Raw genomic sequence first — 20,688 nt, 5'->3', positions numbered from 1 at the left:
AAGAGAATTGGAATCATCAAAGTATGTTCTCTGACCATAATATAATTAGAATAGAAATCAGTAACAGATAACAAGAAATTCAGACTTGTGAAGATAACATTCTGAACAATTTGTGGATCAAAAAGAAGTCACAAGGGAAATTTTAAAATATTTTGAACTAAAGGAAAATGACAACACAACATATCAAAATTTGTGAGATAAGCCAAAGATGTACTGAGAGACTTTAAGGGCATTTATTAGAAGAGAAGAAAGGTCTCAAACCAATAATTTAAGCTTTATACTTTACGAAACTAGAAAAGAAGAGCAAAATAAACCCAAATCATACAGAACAAAGGAAATAATATAGAGCAGAAATGAATGAAGTTGAAAACAGAAGAAAAAATCAATGAAACCCAAAGCTCGTTGGGTGTTTTGTTGTTTTTTTACCCAAAAAGATCAATAAAATTCATATGCATCTTCAGACTGGCAAAGAAAAAAAAAGACAAAGATTACTGACATCAGGAACGAAATGGGAGATACCGTTAGAGACATGTGAAAGAATAATACAGACATGAAAAGAATAATACAAACAGCTTTATGGATATAAATTGAACGACTTGGATGACATCGACCAATTCCTTAAAAAACACCCTATTAATTTCTTATTTCTTTTGTAACAAACTACCACAAATTTAGTTGCTTAAAACAACATAAATGTGGGGCTTCCCTGGTGGCGCAGCGGTTGAGAATCTGCCTGCCAATGCAGGGGACACGGGTTTGAGCCCTGGTCCGGGAAGATCCCACATGCCGCGGAGCACCTAGGCCCGTGAGCCACAACTACTGAGCCTGCGCATCTGGAGCGTGTGCTCCGCAACAAGAGAGGCCGCAATAGTGAGAGGCCTGCGCGCCACGATGAAGAGTGGCCCCCGCTTGCTGCAACTAGAGAAAGCCCTCGCACAGAAACGAAGACCCAACACAGCCAAAAATTAAAAAAAAAAACAAAAAAACCCATAAATTTATATTTTTATTACAGTAGAGTTGATTTACAATGTTGTGTTAATTTCTGCTGTATAGCAAAGTGATTCAGATATAGATATATATATATAGACATATATATATATACATTCTGTTTTATATTTTTTTCCATTATGGTTTACACAAGATATTGAATATAGTTCTCTGTGCTATACAGTAGGACCTTGTTGTTTATCCATTCTATGTATACTGTTTTGCATCTGCTAATCCCAAACTCCCAATCCATCCCTCCTCCACCCCCCTCCACCTTGGCAACCACAAGTCTGGTCTCTTATGAGTCTGTTTCTGTTTTGTAGGTAAGTTCATTTGTGTCATATTTTAGATTTCACATGTAAGTGATGTCATATGGTAGTTGTCTTTCTCTGTCTTACTTCACTTAGTATGATAATCTCTAGGTCCATCCATGTTGCTGCAAATGGCATTACTTCATTCTTTTTTTATAGTCAAGTAGTTTTCATTGTATGTATGTACCACATCTTCTTTATCCATTCATCTGTTGATGGACATTTAGGTTGATTCCATTTCTTGGCTATTGTGAATAGTGCTGCTGTGAATATAGGGGTTCATGTATCTTTTTGAATTATAGTTTTGTCCATATATATGCCCAGGACTGGGGTTGCTGGATCATATGGTAACTCTATTTTTAGTTTTTTGAGGAACCTCCATACTGTTTTCCATAGTGGCTGCATCAACTTTCATTCTCACCAGCAGTGTAGGAGGGTTCCCTTTTCTCCACACCCTCTCCAGCGTTTGTTACATAAATTTATTATCTTACAGTTCTGGAGGCCAGAAGTCTGATTTGGGTCTCACTGGGATAAGATCAAGTTGTCAGCAGGACTGCATTCCTTTTTGGAGGCACTAGGGGAGAATCTACTTCCTTGTCTTTTTTCCAGCTTCTAGAGTTTGCCAACATTTCTTGGGTTGTGGCCCCCCTCCATCTTCAAAGCCAGCAACAGCTGGTCAAGTTCTTCTCACATCTTCTTACTCAGACTTCCTCTTCTGCCTTCTACCACTTTTAAGGACCCTTGTAATTACCTTGGATCCCCCCAGGTAATCTCCCTGTTTTAAGGTCAGCTCTGCCTAAATTCCCTTTTGTCATGTAACATAATATATTCACAGGTTCTGGGGATTAGAATGTGGACATCTTTGCGGGGGGGTCATTATTCTATCTACCACAGCCACCTACTATCCAGACTCACTCAAGATAAAATGGAGTTCCCTCCTTTCAGGTCCACTCTCCCTCCATTGCCCACCTGGAACCTCAGTTTTACTTTTTGTCTCTATGCATTTGCTTATTCTAGGTACTTCATATAAGTGGATACAGTATTTGTATTTTTTGTCTGTATTATTTCACTTAGCATGTTTTTAAGGCACATTCTTGTTGCCCTAATTGTCTTTTGACAAGTATACAAAAGCCAATTCAATGGAAAAATATGATTATTTTCAACTAAGATATTGGAACAATTAGACATTTAAATGCAGAACTATTACTTGCAACCGAAATCTCATGCCTTATACAAAAACAAACTCAAAATGGGTCATAGATCTAAGTATAAAACCTTAAACTGTTAAGCTTTTAGAAATAAAGAGAAGATCTTCATGACCCAGGGTTTGGCTATGAGTTCTTAGACATAATTCCAAAGACATAATGCATAAAAACAAAAATTTGACAAATTGGGTATCATCAAAATTAAAAACTTTCATTTTGCAAAAGCATTGTTAGGCAAATGAAAGGCTGAGAGAATATACCTGAAAATCATATATCAGATAAAGGACATATCTAGAATATATAAGGAAAATGTAATGATTATTAAGCCATTTTAAAAAGGGGCAAAAGATTTAAATAGATTTGAATGGACACTTCACCAGAGAGGATATAAGGATGGCAAATAACCACATGAAAAGAATTCAGTATCATTAGTCACTAGGGAAATGCCAATTTAAAGCATAATGGGATATCACAACTACTGGTAGAGCTAAAATTTTAAAAATTTTTTTAAAAATTTGACAATACCAGGTAGTGGTAAGAATGCAAACAGCTGAGTCTCTTATACCTTGCTGGTGAGAATGAAAAATGGTATAGCCACTCTGGGAAATAGGCAGAATCTTAAAATGTTAGTCGTATATAATATATATATATGTATATGTGTATACATACACATATACATATATATATATATATACCTAGCTGTCGCATTCTTAGGTTTTTACCCTAGAGAAATGAAAGCTTATGTTCACACAAAAACTTGCATACAAGTGTTTATAATGGTTTTATTTATAGTCATCAAAAGTTGGAGACAATCTAAATGTCCTTCAATGGGTGAATGGAGAAACAAATTGTAGTTCAGCTAAACAGTGGAATATTACTCAGCAATAAAAAGAAATGAACTATTGATACGCTTATGTGTTGGGGGTTCCAAAACCACCCCTATGTTTGGAGATTCACTAAAATGACATATATGACTCAGTATGTAGTTGTACTCCTGGCTAAGATTTATTAAAGCAGCATGGTAAGGATACACAGCCGGATCATAAGGGGAAAAGACAGATGGAGTCTCTTGGAATTTATGCATAGGTTTCCTTATGCTCTCTCCCATGGGAGAGTTCATAGCTTGGAAGACTCGATATTGTTAAGATGTCAGTTCTCCTCAAATCTATACTATGCAATATAAACCTAATCAAAATTTCAGCAGACTTTACATAAAAGTCGACAAGTTGTTCCTCAAAATTATTTAGAAAACTTGAGGATCTAGAATAATCAAGACAGACTTGAAGACAAAGATGAAGAACATAACTACCTGATTTTAGGACTAACTATCAAGCTATAGTGATTAAAACAATATGGTATTGGCATAAGGATAGACAACTAGATCAGTGTAACATAACAGAAAATCTAGAAATACATTAACGTAAATACAATGAGTTGAGTTTGACAGTAGTGCCAAAGCAATTTATTTATTTGTTTATTTATTTATTTAAAAAAAACTATCATTTATTGCTGCTGAGGACCAACCAGGAGACTTTCCCCCAGTCACAACATCTATTTCTCATCACTGATGGACTTGGAACTATGATAGTTTGCTAATTCTATAGCAGGAAAGATTGGCAGTGTATGAGTGAAGTTCCTGTTTTTGACCATGGGTTTGTGGCATATGTTTAGTGAGTGGTTATTTTTTGCATATTTTTTCTTTGGTAGATGTATGACAGTTAATTGTTACTCTGTTTGCCAAAGCAATTTACTGCTAGAAAGTTGTTTAATTAAATAATGCTGGAACAAATGGATATCTTTTTGGAAAAAAATGAGCCTTGATGTCTATGTCACACTATAATCAAAAACATTAATTTGATATGGATTACAGGCTTAAATGTGAAAAGTGAAAAACAGGAGAATATCTTCATGACCTTGGGGTCAGTAACCATAAAAGAAAAAATTGAAAAGTTGGACTTTGTCAAAATTGAAAACTTCCCATCAAAAGACACCATTCAGAATGTCAAAAAGCAAGCTACAGATTAGGAGAAAATACTTGCCCTACATATATCTGACAAAAGACTTGCATCCAGAATACACAAAATTTGTACAAATCATTGATGCCACAACAAAATCTTTTTTTTTTTTTGGGCCGTGCTGCGTGGATTGTGGGATTTTAGTTCCCCAACCAGGGAGTGAACCCTGGGCATTGGCAGTGAGAGCGTGGGGTCCCAACCACTGGACTGCCAGGGAATTCCTAACAAAATCATTTTTTTAAAAGATGGACAAAATTTATAAGCAGGCACCTCACAAAAGGATTATTAGAATGGTCAATAAACATATGAAAAGGTGTACATCACTAGTCCTTAGGGAAATGCGTATTCAAACCGCAGTGAAATATTACTGCATACCCAGCACAATGACTAGGATTAAAAAGATTGACAAGACCAAGTGTTGGTGAGGTAGAATACCTAGAACCCTCATACGCTGTTGCTGAGAGTGTGAAAGCGTATATATTTTTTGTTCCTCAGTTCCCCTGACCGCTTAAACTAGGGCAGGATTGAGTGCAGTGGTGCTCACATTCAGATGGCCAGGAATTCATGGGAAATATAATAGAGTGATATGTGTGTGCTCAGCAGGTCTCTTGGTTGCAAATGGCCCAACTCGATTCTACTTAAACCAGAGAAGACGAATACGTTGTCTCAGGTAACGGTTCCTGAGAGGGTTAACGTCAGACTCAACTACAGCCAAATACTTCAAACCGTGTCTACAGAAATCAGCCTTTTTACTCCACTTTCCTCTGGGATGGCTTAGTTTTCAGACAAACCTTGGTCACTGTGGCCACATGCAGCTGCGGGATTATAACCTATAATGTTGAACCCAGCTACTAAGCCTTATTCCCAGGATTGTCCTTGATTGATGCATCCCTAAACTGATCATCAGAACCACTGTGAGGTCTAGGTCAGGTCCACCCTTGGGCTGGGAGTGACGGTGCTGTGGTTCCTCCCTCAAAAAGAGGCACTGTCACTAGGAAAAGGGGAAATGGATGCTAGTCTTGCGAAACAACCTATTTTCTCTACATTGTACTTATTTAATGTTTATTTCTCTAACTCCGATAGCTATGTCCCAGGCCCTTGCTAGACCCTGGAAATGTAAAGGTGAATTGTTTGTGAATAGAGAGCAGATCTGTAGCCTGGCATTGAAAACTCTGTGATGTGTTTGGCCTCATCTTCCTTTTGTTCAGTAGCTTTATTCTTTTCCAGGCACTTAGTGCTCCATGTGTTTGAATTTCTGGTAGTGTCCATCCTTGTCCTTGGTCTACCGTTACTCTTTCTTCCCCCAGAGTGCTCTACGTCTGGAATATGCCCATCCCTCATACGTCAACATGTTTCAGTTCTACCCTTCTTCCCAGGCCTGGCTCAAACACCTCTTTCAGAAGCCCTCACTGAGGTTTTTTGGACCTACGTTAGTTTCTCTTCTTTGCTTTTGCCTGTTATTCTATCCATAGCTTATCTTAGCTCTAAGTTCCTTCAATTCTAAGTATCCTGATAGCACCTGGCAGAGTGCTGGGCACACAGTAGGCTTAACAAATAATGGATAGTTATTGTACTCTTGATAATTTTGGAATTATCTATTGCAGTCCTTTAATTGTCCAGCAGTACCAGATATTTGTAAGCTGGCCTTTACTTAAGAACATTTTGTGTACATGTAAGTTACTTAGGAGTAACTTACTGCTTCCCAATCACTCTTTGATGTAGCTTCATCACCTGTGATGTGGTTTCTTACACAAACGTCGTCAGCATAGTGGTGTTCGCAGTCATGGCTGCATGGAGGTCTTTTCTTTAAACATCCATTTGGACTAGAAGCAAAAATACCCATTTTGGTCCCCTCCCCCCGCCGTCCAATTCAGTAATCATTTATTGGCATGTGTCTAGTAGAGCAGTGGTTCTCAAATGTCAGTGTGCATCAGAATCACCTCGAGGGTATTTTAAAACATGAATCGCTAGGCTTCACCTCCAGAGTTTCTGATTCAGTAGGTCTGGGATGGGCTGAAGAATTTGCCTTTCTAACAACCACTCAGGTGGTGCTAATGCTGCTAGTCTGGGAACCAAGCTTTGAGGACTAGTTTACTACTAGTAGATTTAATCCTCATTGCACATCAGAATCACTTCCTCGTTTTTCATCTCCACGAGTTCTTTTTAAGAACCGTCCTTTGCTCAGTTAAGTGAAAGCATTTGGAATCTCTGCTGCAGCTTGGTGTTAGCAGGATTTTATGAGTATTTCTAACAGAATCAGCTCCATAACAGATATAGACAAAATTCCTTTACGCCACATCTCCATAGCACCTGTGTGATGAGTATGGTACCTGTGTGATGGTGGAAGTACTGACCAGCTATGGTTAGGTAGTTCTAGTTCATGAAAACATATATTCCTAATTCTGTTGATGATTCACTCTTTGGTCTTGACCAATTTCCATAATTTTTCAAAGTCTGGTTTTCTTTAACATGACATTAAAAACACCTTTCTCTGATTTTGCAGTCATCATTGCAAGAAGCATAAAATGGATGCTGAGTCTTGGGAGCAGGGCAAGTTTCATGAAAATTATCTGAGGTATCTCCTGTAGATTGCTTATTAGTTGTATGGGGAAGAAAGTAACTACAGTGGAGGAATTGGCTGTCACTTTGGGTGATGAAAATTAACATCATCGATGAGGGGAAGATGGACATCTTGTCTGTAAATGATGTACCTACAAGGGCACAGCATCCTTATGTAGCACTCTGACTGGTAACACGGAACTGCAATCTACTCATAAGGAAACGTCAGACAGACCCAGTGAGGAGATTTCTATTTTTTTATAAAGGGTTTGTATTCTGCAGTGTCAATGTCATAAAAGATAAAGATTGAGGAACTGTTCCAGAATAAAGGAGATTAAAAAAACACGATAGCTAAAAGCAGTATGTGATTCTAGACTGGGTCCTGTACTGAAGTGGAAAAAGTGCAATAAAGGATAGTGTTGGGTCAAATGACAAGTTGGAATATGGATGGTAGATTAGATAAAAAGTATTGTATCTATTTTGAATTTCCTGAGATTGATAACAAGTACTGTGGTTATATAAGATAATCTCCTTATTCTTAGGAAACACATTGAACTATTTAAAGGTAAAAATAAATGATGTGTGTAATGTAATCTCAGGTGAGTCAGAAAAATATGTGGGAGAGAGGGAGAGCAAGCAAATAAAGTAAATGGGGCAAGGTTACAGGTGTTCTTTGTAATTATCATTGTGACATATTTTTCACTGTGACTTTTTGAAAGTTTGAAATTATTCCCAAATAAAAACTTAAAAAAACCCCACCACCATTCTCTGCTCTTCATTTCAGGGTAATTGTAAAAATTTTTTAAAATCTGTATAAAAATGTTTTCAAAGATCAGTGTGCTTTTCAAATGATGGTTCCTGTTCTGCTTTGTCTAGGGAGCCTCGTATCTCATTCTGTGGGTGTTCTCAGGAGATTGTTAGCTCCTGAGAGCCTGCAGGGGGTCAGCCTCGCCCTGATTGTAATATCCAACCCCCCAACAAGGCAGCTTCTGGTGTCTTGTTCAGTGCTTCCAATAAGGCGCACACTAAACTAATGTGTGAACATAGTCTATTATTATAGATTGTACCTTCAGCTTTGAACAGTATATTTTTCTTTCAGCTCAAAATGGAGTTAATCCTGGCTGGGAGAAGAAAGTAATTGAGTATTTTAAGGAAAAGCTGAAGGAAAATAATGCTCCTAAATGGGTGAGCTCATTGCTATTGGGGGGGGAGGGGGTGGGTGGCGAGGGTTGGGCAGACTTGCAGTTTCTCACAGCAGAGCAGTAATCCATACAGAGTTTAAATATATATAAATTAATGTGCACTGCCCTCTGCTTTAAGTGCATATGTATTAAAAGGCTTTGGTCTCTTGCAACTTAAACTTAAATTCAAGCAAATAAGTGCTTCTATATTGGCGCCTCTAGGTGGCAGTAATTGACCATGAAAAAAATGGGTAGCTTCGATTATCTTTTGTTTTATTGCCTTCATTTTAAAAGAATTGGCATGTACGAGTTTTAAGAGAAGAGCTCAACAAAGCAAATGCCTTTCTACTAATTGGAAAGTGTTATGAAGGAAAAGCATCCTTTTACATTATAGTCAAATGTCATCATACAAACTTGCAAGAACACAGCAAGTACTTTTGTTTAGCAATTGTGTTGTATTAACCATTGAGATCATTTGGCTCCCTTGATCTTGTGTGTGTGTGGGAATTGCGGTTTGAGTCTGGATATATATGTCTATGTATATGCGCTTAATGTTTTATACACAGAATATTTTGACTTGATTGTTTTTGTTAAAGGTACCGTCATTGAATGAAGTTCCCCTTCATTATTTGAAACCTAACAGTTTTGTGAAGTTTCGCTGCATGATTCAGGATATGTTTGACCCTGAATTTTACATGGGAGTTTACGAAACTGTTAACCGAAACACAAAAGCACGTGTATGTATTGCTTTTTTCATGAAACTTACTGTTTACAATTAGTAGTATTAATTTTGTCCTTGTGTTGTTTATGGTAATTTTGATTCTGATAGATTGATATAATACTGTTATTTTTTTGCTTTGGGTCATAGGTTCTTCATTTTGGAAAATATAGAGATGTAGCAGAGTGTGGGGTATGTATACTTAAAATATATAAAAAACGTTTTAATGAGAATTTTTTCCGAATCAGGGAATGTATTACTTTCTTTGGTTGGTCATAAATTTATTTATCTTGTGTATAAGTTAGTTCTAAGAAGTCATGTGAAATGTTTTCTTTATTTGCCTTTTACTTGAGTTTCTCTGATATGATTTTTTTTGATCTTCTAAAAATCTCTTAGAAGGTGGAATATTGTAAATGATAAAATTCCTTTCTTTTCCTAATATCTATATACTTGCTTTTTAAAATTACAGGTTATGATAAGTTCTTTTAAAATGACAAGTAGAAGAAAAATGAAAGAAGATTAATTTAGGGCTTTACACGTGCTTAATTAAATTTGATTAAATCCTGCCCTCTTTTCCTGGGAGGAAAAAAGTAAACTTAAGCTTTCTTTGATAAAAGGAAGTAATAGAAACTCTCTTACATATCAGTAATGGGAAAGGGAAGAAGACAGAATCCTGGATATAATTACAGTTGTAAAAGGGGTAGTTTTGGATAGAAACTTACTAGAAAAGCAATTAAGAGGAACCACAGTATATCTGCATTTTCTTTGATATTGCTTTTCTGATAGTAGAAGAACAACATGCAGAATTAAACTTAATTTCATTCAGACACCTGTTCAACATGCCTGGCATTGTAACTGGGGAAAGTTTAAAATTTACTTCTGGTTTAATAGTAGAAGAAGATTATCAGCATGTCAAAATATATTAACTAAAAATATCTCTCATATTTTGCTTTTTGTGTGTTTTTCATGTGGTTCTATTGAAACACAGGTGGTAATTTTCAATTGTTAGAGAGAAAACAAGTATCACAGGTGGGGATTGACCAGGCACGTGCTGAGGCACGACCCCAGTAGAAAGGTGAGCCTCAGTAGTTACCTCCATTCTGGATCTATTAGATTTCTGCTTTGCAGTCCAGAATCTTAGTTTAATCAGGTTATTTAGGGCTTTTTACATTCTGGGGGTCTGACTCCTGCTTACCCAAACCTCAAGAGGTTGATTTATAAACCCTAATCCCAGCCTGTTAATTCACAGTAGAAATTGTTCCTGTTGAATAAATGTTTTAGCCCAGCGGGCTGATCTGTATGGAAGAAAAGCCCTAATTTGGGAGGTTGCTATAAAGAAAAAATGATAACTTCGTATACTTATTTAGAGCAACGGACTCATGAATGATGGATTCGTTTAATCTTACACACGATGGCCTCCAGCTCTCCCATGTCTTTTTCCTTTAGGATGCCCCATAGCATGCACCGTTGTGCAAGTCTAATGAATCAACTTTAGATTTCCTGCATCCCTTGTTTGAGGGGCCCTAAGCCATATTAGGCTAATAAATTAATGCACATTTTTTTCCCCTAGTACACAATAATGCAGTGTCTCTATAGCTCAATAATCTCAGCCTCTGGAAATGGGAAAATGAAATAGGTGAGACTGTCCATCTGTGACACTCCCAAAGGCAAAGAGTTTGTATTTTGTACTATGTTGCTAAAGAGTCATAAGTAAAAGCACCATACCAAGAAAAGGGAACTTTGGCCCTGGAAAGAAAGACACAGAACAAACTTAGCTTATATATATTATCTCAGGCTCAATTGTTATCTCTGGGATTCTTTCTTTCTTTTCTTCCTTTCTTTTTCTCTTAAAAAATAGAACATAGATTTTATTTACTTTTAAGGGATTTTTTTGGTACTGTAAAAGTAATATGTGTTTGTTGAAGTAATTTTTTCAATATTACATCTTGGGTCCTCTCTGCCTCTTACCTCTAAGTATATTTGAAATAGAGAATATGCCTTTTCTAAGGAATAGTATCTGACTTTTAAATCTCACCTCAGAGCTACCTTGTAATGAGTATTTCACTTAATTCCTATTTAATGGGCTAATTCTGATAGCTTTCTATGAGAGAGACTGGGATTACCATGAACGCTGTCTTTGAAAAAATTTAATAAAATAACATGTTTATTTAAAGGGAGTTAATTTTTTTTTCATTTTTCCTTTAACATCTTTATTGGAGTATAATTGCTTTACAATGTTGTGTTTCTGCTGTATAAAAAAATGAATCAGCTATATGCATACATATATCCCCATATCTTCTCCCTCTTGAGCCTCCTTCCCACCCTCCTTATCCCACCCCTCTAGGTGGTGGCAGAGCACCAAGCTGATCGCCCTGTGCTATGCAGCTGCTTCCCACTAGCTATCTGTTTTACATTTGGTAGTGTATATATGTCCATGCCACTCTCTCACTTCGTCCCAGCTTACCCTTCCCCCTCCCCGTGTCCTCAAGTCCATTCTCTACAGCTGTGTCTTTATTCCTGTACTGCACCTAGGTTCATGAGAACCTTTTTTTTTTTTTTTTTAAGATTCCATATATATGTGTTAGCATACGGTGTTTGTTTTTCTCTCTCTGACTGACTTCACTCTGTAGGACAGACTCTAGGTCCATCCACCTCACTAACAGATAACTCAATTTCGTTTCTTTTTATGCCTGAGTAATATTCCATTGTATATATGTGCCACATCTTCTTTATCCATTCATCTGTCAATGGACACTTAGGTTGCTTCCTTGTCCTGGCTATTGTAAATAGAGCTGCAGTGAACATTGTGGTACATGACTCTTTTTGAATTATGGTTTTCTCAGGGTATATGCCCAGTAGTGGGATTGCTGGGTCATATGGTAGTTCTATTTTTAGTTTTTTAAGGAACCTCCCTACTGTTCTCCATAGTGGCTGTATCAATTTACATTCCCACCAACAGTGCAAGAGGGTTCCCTTTTCTCCACACCCTCTCCAGCATTTATTGTTTGTAGATTTTTTGATGATGGCCATTCTGACAGGTGTGAGATGACACCTCATTGTAGTTTTGATTTGCATTTTTCTAATGATTAGTGATGTTGAGCATCTTTTCATGTGTTTGTTGGCAATCTGTATACCTTCTTTGGAGAAATGTCTATTCAGGCCTTCTGCCCATTTTTGGATTGGGTTATTTGTTTTTTTGATATTGAGCTGCATGAGCTGCTTGTATATTTTGGAGTTTAATCCTTTGTCCGTTGATTTGTTTGCAGATATTTTCTCCCATTCTGAGGGTTGTCTTTTCATCTTGTTTATGGTTTCCTTTGCTGTGCAAAAGCTTTTAAGTTTCATTAGGTCCCATTTGTTTATTTTTGTTTTTATTTCCATTTCTCTAGGAGGTGGGTCAAAAAGGATCTTGCTGTGATTTATGTCTGCGTTCTGCCCATGTTTTCCTCTAAGAGTTTTATAGTGTTTGGCCTTACATTTAGGTCTTTAATTCATTTTGAGTTTATTTTTGTGTATGGTGTTAGGAAGTGTTCTCATTTCATTCTTTTACATGTAGCTGTCCAGTTTTCCCAGCACCACTTATTGAAGAGGCAGTCTTTCCTCCATTGTATACTCTTGCCTTCTTTATCAAAGATAAGGTGACCGTATGTGCATGGGTTTATCTCTGGACTTTCTATCCTGTTCCATTGAACTATATTTCTGTTTTTGTGCCAGTACCATACTGTCTTGATTACTGTAGCTTTTTTTTTTTAAATTAATTTATTTTATTTTTGGCTGTGTTGGGTCTTCGCTACTGTGCGCGGGCTTTCTCTAGTTGCAGCTAGCAGGGGCTACTCTTCGTTTTGGTGCGCGGGCTTCTCATTGCGGTGGCTTCTCTTGTTGCACAGCACAGGCTCTAGGCACGTGGGCTTCAGTAGTTGTGTTTCAGGAGCTATAGAGCGCAGGCTCAGTAGTTGTGGCACACGGGCTTAGTTGCTCCGTGGCATGTGGGATCTTCCCGGACCAAGGCCCGAACCCGTATCCCCTGCATTGGCAGTTGGATTCTTAACCTCTGCGCCACCAGGGAAACCCTTGATTACTGTAGCTTTGTAGTATAGTCTGATGTCCCGAGAGACCTGATTTCTCCAGCTCCGTTTTTCTCAAGATTGCTTTGGCTATTTGGGGTCTTTTGTGTTTCCATACAAATTGTGCAATTTTTTGTTCTAAGTTCTGTGAAAAATGCCATTGGTAGTTTGATAGGGATTGCATTGAATGTGTAGATTGCTTTGGGTAGTATAGTCATTTTCACAATGTTGATTCTTCCAATCCAGGAACATGGTATATCTCTCCATCTGTTGGTATCATCTTTAATTTCTTTCATCAGTGTCTTATAGTTTTCTGCATACAGGTCTTTTGTCTCCTTAGATAGGTTTATTCCTAGGTATTCTTTTTGTTGCAGTGGTAAATGAGATGGTTTCCTTAATTTCTCTTTCAAATTTTTCATCATTAGTGTATAGGAATGCAAGAGATTTCTGTGCATTAATTTAGTATCCTGCTACTCTACCAGATTTATTGATTAGCTCTAGTATTTTTCTGGTAACATCTTTAGGATTCTCTGTGTATAGTATCATGTCATCTGCAAACAGTGACAGCTTTACTTCTTGTTTTCCTATTTGGATTCCTTTTATTTCTTTTTCTTCTCTGATTGCTGTGGCTAAAACTTTCAAAACTGTGTTGAATAATAGTGGTGAGAGTGGGCACCCTTGTCTTGTTGCTGATCTTAGAGAAGATGGTTTCAGTTTTTCACCATTGAGAACGATGTTGGCTATGGGTTTGTCATATATGGCCTTTATTATGTTGAGGTAGGTTCCCTCTATGCCTACTTTCTGGAGGGTTTTTATCATAAATTGGTGTTGAATTTTGTCAAAAGCTTTTTCTGCATCTATTGAGATTATCATATGGTTTTTTATCCTTCAGTTTGTTAATATGGTGTATCATATTGATTGATTAGCGTATATTGAAGAATCCTTGCATTCCTGGGATAAACCCCACTTGATCACGGTGTATGATCCTCTTAATGTGTTGTTGGATTCTGTTTGCTAGTATTTTGTTGAGGATTTTAGCATCTATGTTCCTCAGAGATATTGGCCTGTAGTTTTATTTTTCTGTGACATCTTTGTCTGGTTTTGGTATCAGGGTGATGGTGGCCTCATAGAATGAGTTTGGGAGTGTTCCTCCCATTGCTGTATTTTGGAAGAGTTTGAGAAGGATAGGTGTTAGCTCTTCTGTAAATGTTTGATAGAATTCGCCTGTGAAGCCATCTGGTCCTGAGCTTTTGTTTGTTGGAAGATATTTAATCACAGTCTCAATTTCAGTGCTTGTGATTGGTCTGTTTATATTTTCTATTTCTTCCTGGTTCAGTCTCGGAAGGTTGTGCTTTTCTAAGAATGTGTCCATTTCTTCCAGGTTGTCCATTTTATTGGCATATAGTTGCTTGTAGTAATCTCTCATGATCCTTTGTATTTCTGCAGTGTCAGTTGTTACGTTTCCTTTTTCATTTCTAATTCTATTGATTTGAGTCTTCTCCCTTTTTTTCTTGATGAGTCTGGCTAATGGTTTATCAATTTTGTTTATCTTCTCAAGGAACCAGCTTTTAGTTTTATTGATCTTTGCTATTGTTTCCTTCATTTCTTTTTCATTTATTTCTGAACTGATCTTTATGATTTCTTTCCTTCTGCTAACTTTGGGGTATTTTTGTTCTTCTTTCTCTAGTTGCTTTAGGTGTAAGGTTAGGTTGTTTATTTGAGATTTTTCTTCTTTCTTGAGGTAGGATTGTATTGCTATAAACTTCCCTCTTAGAACTGCTTTTGCTGCATCCCATAGCTTTTGGGTTGTTGTGTTTTCATTGTCATTTGTTTCTAGGTAGTTTTTGATTTCCTCTTTGATTTCCTCAGTGATCTCTTGGTTATTTAGTAACATATTGTTTAGCCTCCATGTGTTTGTATTTTTTACAGTTTTTTTTCCTGTAATTGATACCTAGTCTCATAGCATTGTGGTCGGAAAAGATACTTAATACAATTTCAATTTTCTTAAATTTACCAAGGCTTGATTTGTGACCCAAAATATGGTCTATCCTGGAGAATGTTCCATGAGCACTTGAGAAGAAAGTGTATTCTGTTGTTTTTGGATGGAATGTCCTATAAATATCAATTAAGTCCATCTTGTTTAATGTGTCATTTAAAGCTTGTATTTCCTCATTTATTTTCATTTTGGATGATCCGTCCATTGGTGAAAGTGGGGTGTTAAAGTCCCCTACTATTTTTGTGTTACTGTTGATTTCCCCTTTTATGGCTGTTAGCATTTGTCTTATGTATTGAGGTGCTCCTATGTTGGGTGCATATATATTTATAATTGTTATATCGTCTTGGATTGATCCCTTGATCATTATGTAGTGTCCTTCTTTGTCTCTTGTGATAGTCTTTGTTTTAAAGTCTATTTTGTCTGATATGAGAATTGCTACTCCAGCTTTCTTTTGATTTCCATTTGCATGGAATATCTTTTTCCGTCCCCTCACTTTCAGTCTGTATGTGTCCCTAGGTCTGAAGTGGGTCTGTTGTAGACAGCATATGTATGGGTCTTGTTTTTGTATCCATTCAGCCAGTCTGTTTCTTTTGGTTGGAGTATTTAATCCATTTACATTTAAGGTAATTATTGATATTTATGGTCCTATTACCATTTTCTTAATTGTTTGGGGTTTTTTTTTTAACATCTTTATTGGAGTATAATGGCTTTACAAAGGTGTGTTAGTTTCTGCTTTATAACAAAGTGAATCAGTTATACATATACATATGTCCCCATATCTCTTCCCTCTTGCGTCTCCCTCCCTCCCACCCTCCCTATCCCACCCCTCTAGGTGGTTACAAAGCACCAAGCTGATCTCCCTGTGCTATGCGGCTGCTTCCCACTAGCTATCTGTTTTATATTTGGTAGTGTAGATATGTCCATGCCACTCTCTCACTTTGTCCCAGCTTACCCTTTCCCCTCCCCATGTCCTCAAGTCCATTCTCTAGTTGTTCTGTGGTTTTATTCCCATCCTGCCCCTAGGTTCTTCATGACCATTTTGGGTTTTGTTGTTTTTTTTTTTAAGATTCCATATATATGTGTTAGCATACGGTATTTGTTTTTCTCTTTCTGACTTACTTCACTCTGTAGGACAGACTCTAGGTCCATCCACCTCACCTCAAATAACTCAATTTCGTTTCTTTTTATGGCTGAGTAATATTCCATTGTATATATGTGCCACATCTTCTTTCGATCTGTCGATGGACATTTAGGTTGCTTCCATGTCCTGGCTATTGTAAATAGTGCTGCAGTGAACATTGTGGTACATGACTCTTTTTGAATTATGGTTTTCTCAGAGTATATGCCCAGTAGTGAGATTGCTGGGTCATATGGTAGTTCTATTTTTAGTGTTTTAAGGAACCTCCATACTGTTCTCCATACTGGCTGTCTCAATTTACATTCCCACCAACAGTGCAAGGAGGGTTCTCTTTTCTCCACACCCTCTCTATCATTTATTGTTTGTAGATTTTTTGATGATGGCCATTCTGACTGGTGTGAGGTGATACCTCATTGTAGTTTTGATTTGCATTTCTCTAATGATTAGTGATGTTGAGCATCTTTTCATGTGTTTGTTGGCAATCTGTATATCTTTGGAGAAATGTCTATTTATGTCTTCTGCCCATTTCTGGATTGGGTTGTTTGTTTTTTTGATATTGAGTTGCATGAGCTGCTTGTAAATTTTGGAGATTAATCGTTTGTCAGTTGCTTCATTTGCAAATATTTTCTCCCATTCTGAGGGTTGTCTTTTCATCTTGTTTATGGTTTCCTTTGCTGTGCAAAAGCTTTTAAGTTTCATTAGGTCCCATTTGTTTATTTTTGTTTTTATTTCCATTTCTCTAGGAGTTGGGTCAAAAAGGATCTTGCTGTGATTTATGTCATAGAGTGTTCTGCCTGTGTTTTCCTCTAAGAGTTTGATAGTGTCTGGCCTTACATTTAGGTCTTTAATCCATTTTGAGTTTATTTTTGTGTATGGTGTTAGGAAGTGTTCTAATTTCATTCTTTTACATGTAGCTGTCCAGTTTTCCCAGCACCACTTATTGAAGAGGCTGTCTTTTCTCCATTGTATATTCTTGCCTCCTTTATCAAAAATAAGGTGACAGTATGTGTGTGGGTTTATCTATCTCTGGGGTTTCTATCCTGTTCCTTGAGTTTGTTTTTGCACATCTTTTCCTTCTCTTGTGTTTCCTGCCTGGAGAAGTTCCTTTAGCATTTGTTGTAAAGCTGCTTTGGTGGTGCTGAATTCTCTTAACTTTTGCTTCTCTGTAAAGGTTTTAATTTCTGCATCGATTCTGAATGAGATCCTTGCCAGGTAGAGTAATCTTGGTTGTAGGCTTTTCCCTTTAATCACTTTGAGTATGTCCTGTCACTCCCTCTGGTTTGCAGAGTTTCTGCTGAAAAATCAGCTGTTAACCTTATGGGGATTCCCTTGTATGTTATTTGTTGCTTTTCCTTTGCTGATTTTAATATTTTTTCTTTGTATTTAATTTTTGATAGTTTCATTAATATGTGTCTCGGTGTGTCTCTTTGGGTTTATCCTGTATGGTACTCTCTGTGCTTCCTGGACTTGATTGACTCTTTCCTTTACCATGTTAGGGAAGTTTTCGACTGTAACCTCTTCAAGTATTTTCTCAGCCCCTTTCTTTTCCTCTTCTTCTGGGACCCCTATAATTCGAACGTTGGTGCGTTTAATGTTGTCCCAGAGATCTCTGAGATTGTCCTCAATTCTTTTCATTCTTTTTTCTTTATTCTGCTCCCTGGCAGTTATTTCCATCATTTTATCTTCCAGCTCACTTATCCATTCTTCTGCCTCAGTTATTCTGCTATTGATTCCTTCTAGAGTATTTTTAATTTCAGTAATTATGTTCTTCATCACTGTTTGTTTGCTCTTCATTTCTTCTAGATCCTTGTTAAATGTTTCTTGTATTTTCTCCATTCTGTTTCCGAGATTTTGGATAATCTTTACTATCATAGCTCTGAATTCTTTTTCAGGTAGGTTGCCTATTTCATCTTCATTTATTTGGTCTGTTGTTTCTTTCTTTTTTTTTTTCTCTTTTTGTTGGGTGGTGCTGTATTCTTGTCTTACTGGTTGTTTGGCCTGAGACATCCAGCACTGGAGTTTGCAGACAGTTGGATAGAGCCAGTGTTGGTGCTGAAATGAGGACCTCCGGGAGGCCTCACTCTGATTAATATTCAAAGGGATTTAATTTTGTAACCTAGGGTGCTGTATATTTGGATTTGAAGGAGGTACTATATTGATTATTGCATTTGAAATGATTTTATGTCCGTTTTCTTTTCAAATATGATAGTTTGGATTTAGAAGTTGCTTGTTAATTAACTCTTAATATGAAAGTATTTACTGTGATTTTATAAATAACATGGAAATATGGTTGCTAATTTTTAAAGTTTTTTTAATAAATTTTTTTTAATAAAATAAAATTTTGTGTACATCACAGCCTCAGCAAGAAGTTGATTTAAACTCTCCACGAACTACCACTTTGGAAAGACAGACTTTCTATTGTGTTCCAGTGCCTGGAGAATCCACGTGGGTAAAAGAAATATCCTTTATCTGAACCTTCTTATGTGTTGAATGGTTACTGATTATTTTCTTAATTGAAGAGACCACAATTCACATTTTGATTTTTTTTTTTTAAACTTAGTCTTTTTACCTCAGTGAAGGTAGCTGGAAAAGAAAATTATTCTTCATTTATAGATCTTGGCTTTATTTTAATAAAATGTGTTTCCTTTGTCCTAAACAAGAAAATCTATAAAACAACCTTCAGTATTCATCACTGAGAAATGATAAAATTATGGTGCATTCTGCTAGTGAAATACTGTTTAAAAGATTGAGGTGGATTTAAAGGGACTGAAAAAGAGAGTTGCACAATCATTAAGTAAAAAAACTAGTTTTAAGTTAGAACTCATTCTAATTTTATTAAGGGGAAACAACATGTTTGTTCTTTTGAGAGATTGTGGAGACATCTCATTCTCATTTTAATTTTTTTTAGTTACTAATTTTTTTAGGCATAGTTCACATACTGAAATGCACAGATTTTAAAAGTATACTTAAGTGGTTTGGATAAATGCATACACCTGTAATTTGCACACCCATCGAAGTAAAGAACTTTGTGCCTTTTTCCCATCACCACCTCCTCCCCACGACTGCTCTGATTTCTTTCACTATAGCTTAATTTTACGTATTCTTGAATGTCATACAAATGGAATCATATAACATATAGTCTTTTGTGTCTGATATCTTTTATTCAGCATAATGCATTTGAGAGCCATCCATGTGTATCCATAGTTCATTCCTTTTTATTGCTGATGGTATTTGTTTATATAATCTCCAATTGATGAACATATGGCTTGTTTCCAGTTTGAGGCCAGGCATTTTTTTGATGAGATTTTAACTTATTAAATCAGTTTTTTAACAGATACTTTGTGTCGGTTGTGATAAATTTGTGTATCTCTCAAGGAATGTTTCACAATCATTGAATCACAGTTCTTGAATTTCTTGACATAAAACTTTCATAGTATTTCCTTATTTTCCTTTTAATGTCTAAGGGATATCTAACAATGATCTTTCATTTCCAAAATGTTAATTTATTTTTCTCTTTTATCCTTGATTAGTATTGCTAGGGGTTTGTCAGAGAATCAACTTTTTACTTTAATTTTTTGTTTTCTATTTCATTGATTTTTGCTCTTATTTCCTTTGTTTTTAGTAATGGTTTTAATTTTTTTTTTAACCTTAAGGTTAGTGTGCAGATCATTCATTTCATATCTTCCTTTTCTAATATTAGCATTTAAGGCCATAAAATTCTCTCTAATTACTGCTTTAGTTGGATCCCACAAATTTTGACTTGTTTTTACTCTCATTCAGTTCAAAATATTTTCTAATTTCCTTTGTGATTTCTTCTTTGATCCTTGAGCCTCACTACAATATACTTCTATTTATCTTTTAAACAGTTGTCTCCTACATAAATTTAGAAATGAGGGGGAAAAATTACATCTTTTATGTTGCATAAATATTTATCATTTCTAACTCTTTTTGGCTTTGTTTTTGTCTGGAATCATTTCACTGAACCTTTTTTTTTAAGTACTGATCTGTTGGTGATAAATTTTCTCACCTTTTTTTCAACTGAAAATGTCTTTATTTCACCCTTTTGTGTGTGTGTGTGTGTGTGTGTGTGTGTGTGTGTGTGTCGTGGTGCTGCATTGTGCAGCATGCCGGATCTTAGTTCCCTGACCAGGGATCGACATGCCCCCTGCATTGGGAGCATGGAGTCTTAACCACTGGACCGCTAGGGAGGTCCCTCACCTTTATTTTTGAAGGATATTTTCAGTGGTTGTAGAACCTTTTTTTTTCTCCCAGTGGTTATGGAATGCTTGATTGATAGGTATCTCCCATCTTCAACACTTTAATGATATTGTTCCATTGTCTTCTGGCCTCCATTGTTTTTTGATAAAAGGATAGCTATCATTTTTATCATTGTCACCTGTATGTAATGGGTCTTTAATTTTCCTCTGGTTGCTTCTAATATTCTCTGTGGTTTTCACCAGCTTGACTATGATGTGCCCATGTCTGGGTTTTTTGTGTTTATCTTGCTTGGGTTT

At 36.5% G+C, this 20,688-nt stretch overlaps 1 protein-coding gene across 2 annotated transcripts in view; it reads left to right on the top strand.

Annotated features, from left to right (window-relative positions):
* Positions 1 to 20,688, top strand: part of MCMBP (minichromosome maintenance complex binding protein) — a 69,443-nt gene that overhangs the window by 14,055 nt on the left and 34,700 nt on the right. For both annotated transcript variants that reach the window (XM_068548667.1, XM_068548666.1), the window contains exons 2-5: positions 8,177 to 8,262; positions 8,855 to 8,995; positions 9,127 to 9,168; positions 18,531 to 18,632. In XM_068548667.1, the coding sequence (XP_068404768.1) occupies positions 8,177 to 8,262; positions 8,855 to 8,995; positions 9,127 to 9,168; positions 18,531 to 18,632 (371 nt within the window). The remainder of the gene's footprint in view (positions 1 to 8,176; positions 8,263 to 8,854; positions 8,996 to 9,126; positions 9,169 to 18,530; positions 18,633 to 20,688) is intronic.

This window comes from Eschrichtius robustus, chromosome 7 (genome assembly GCF_028021215.1).
Source record: "Eschrichtius robustus isolate mEscRob2 chromosome 7, mEscRob2.pri, whole genome shotgun sequence".
Lineage (NCBI taxonomy): Eukaryota > Metazoa > Chordata > Mammalia > Artiodactyla > Eschrichtiidae > Eschrichtius > Eschrichtius robustus.
This window is presented reverse-complemented; position numbering and strand designations above follow the sequence as displayed.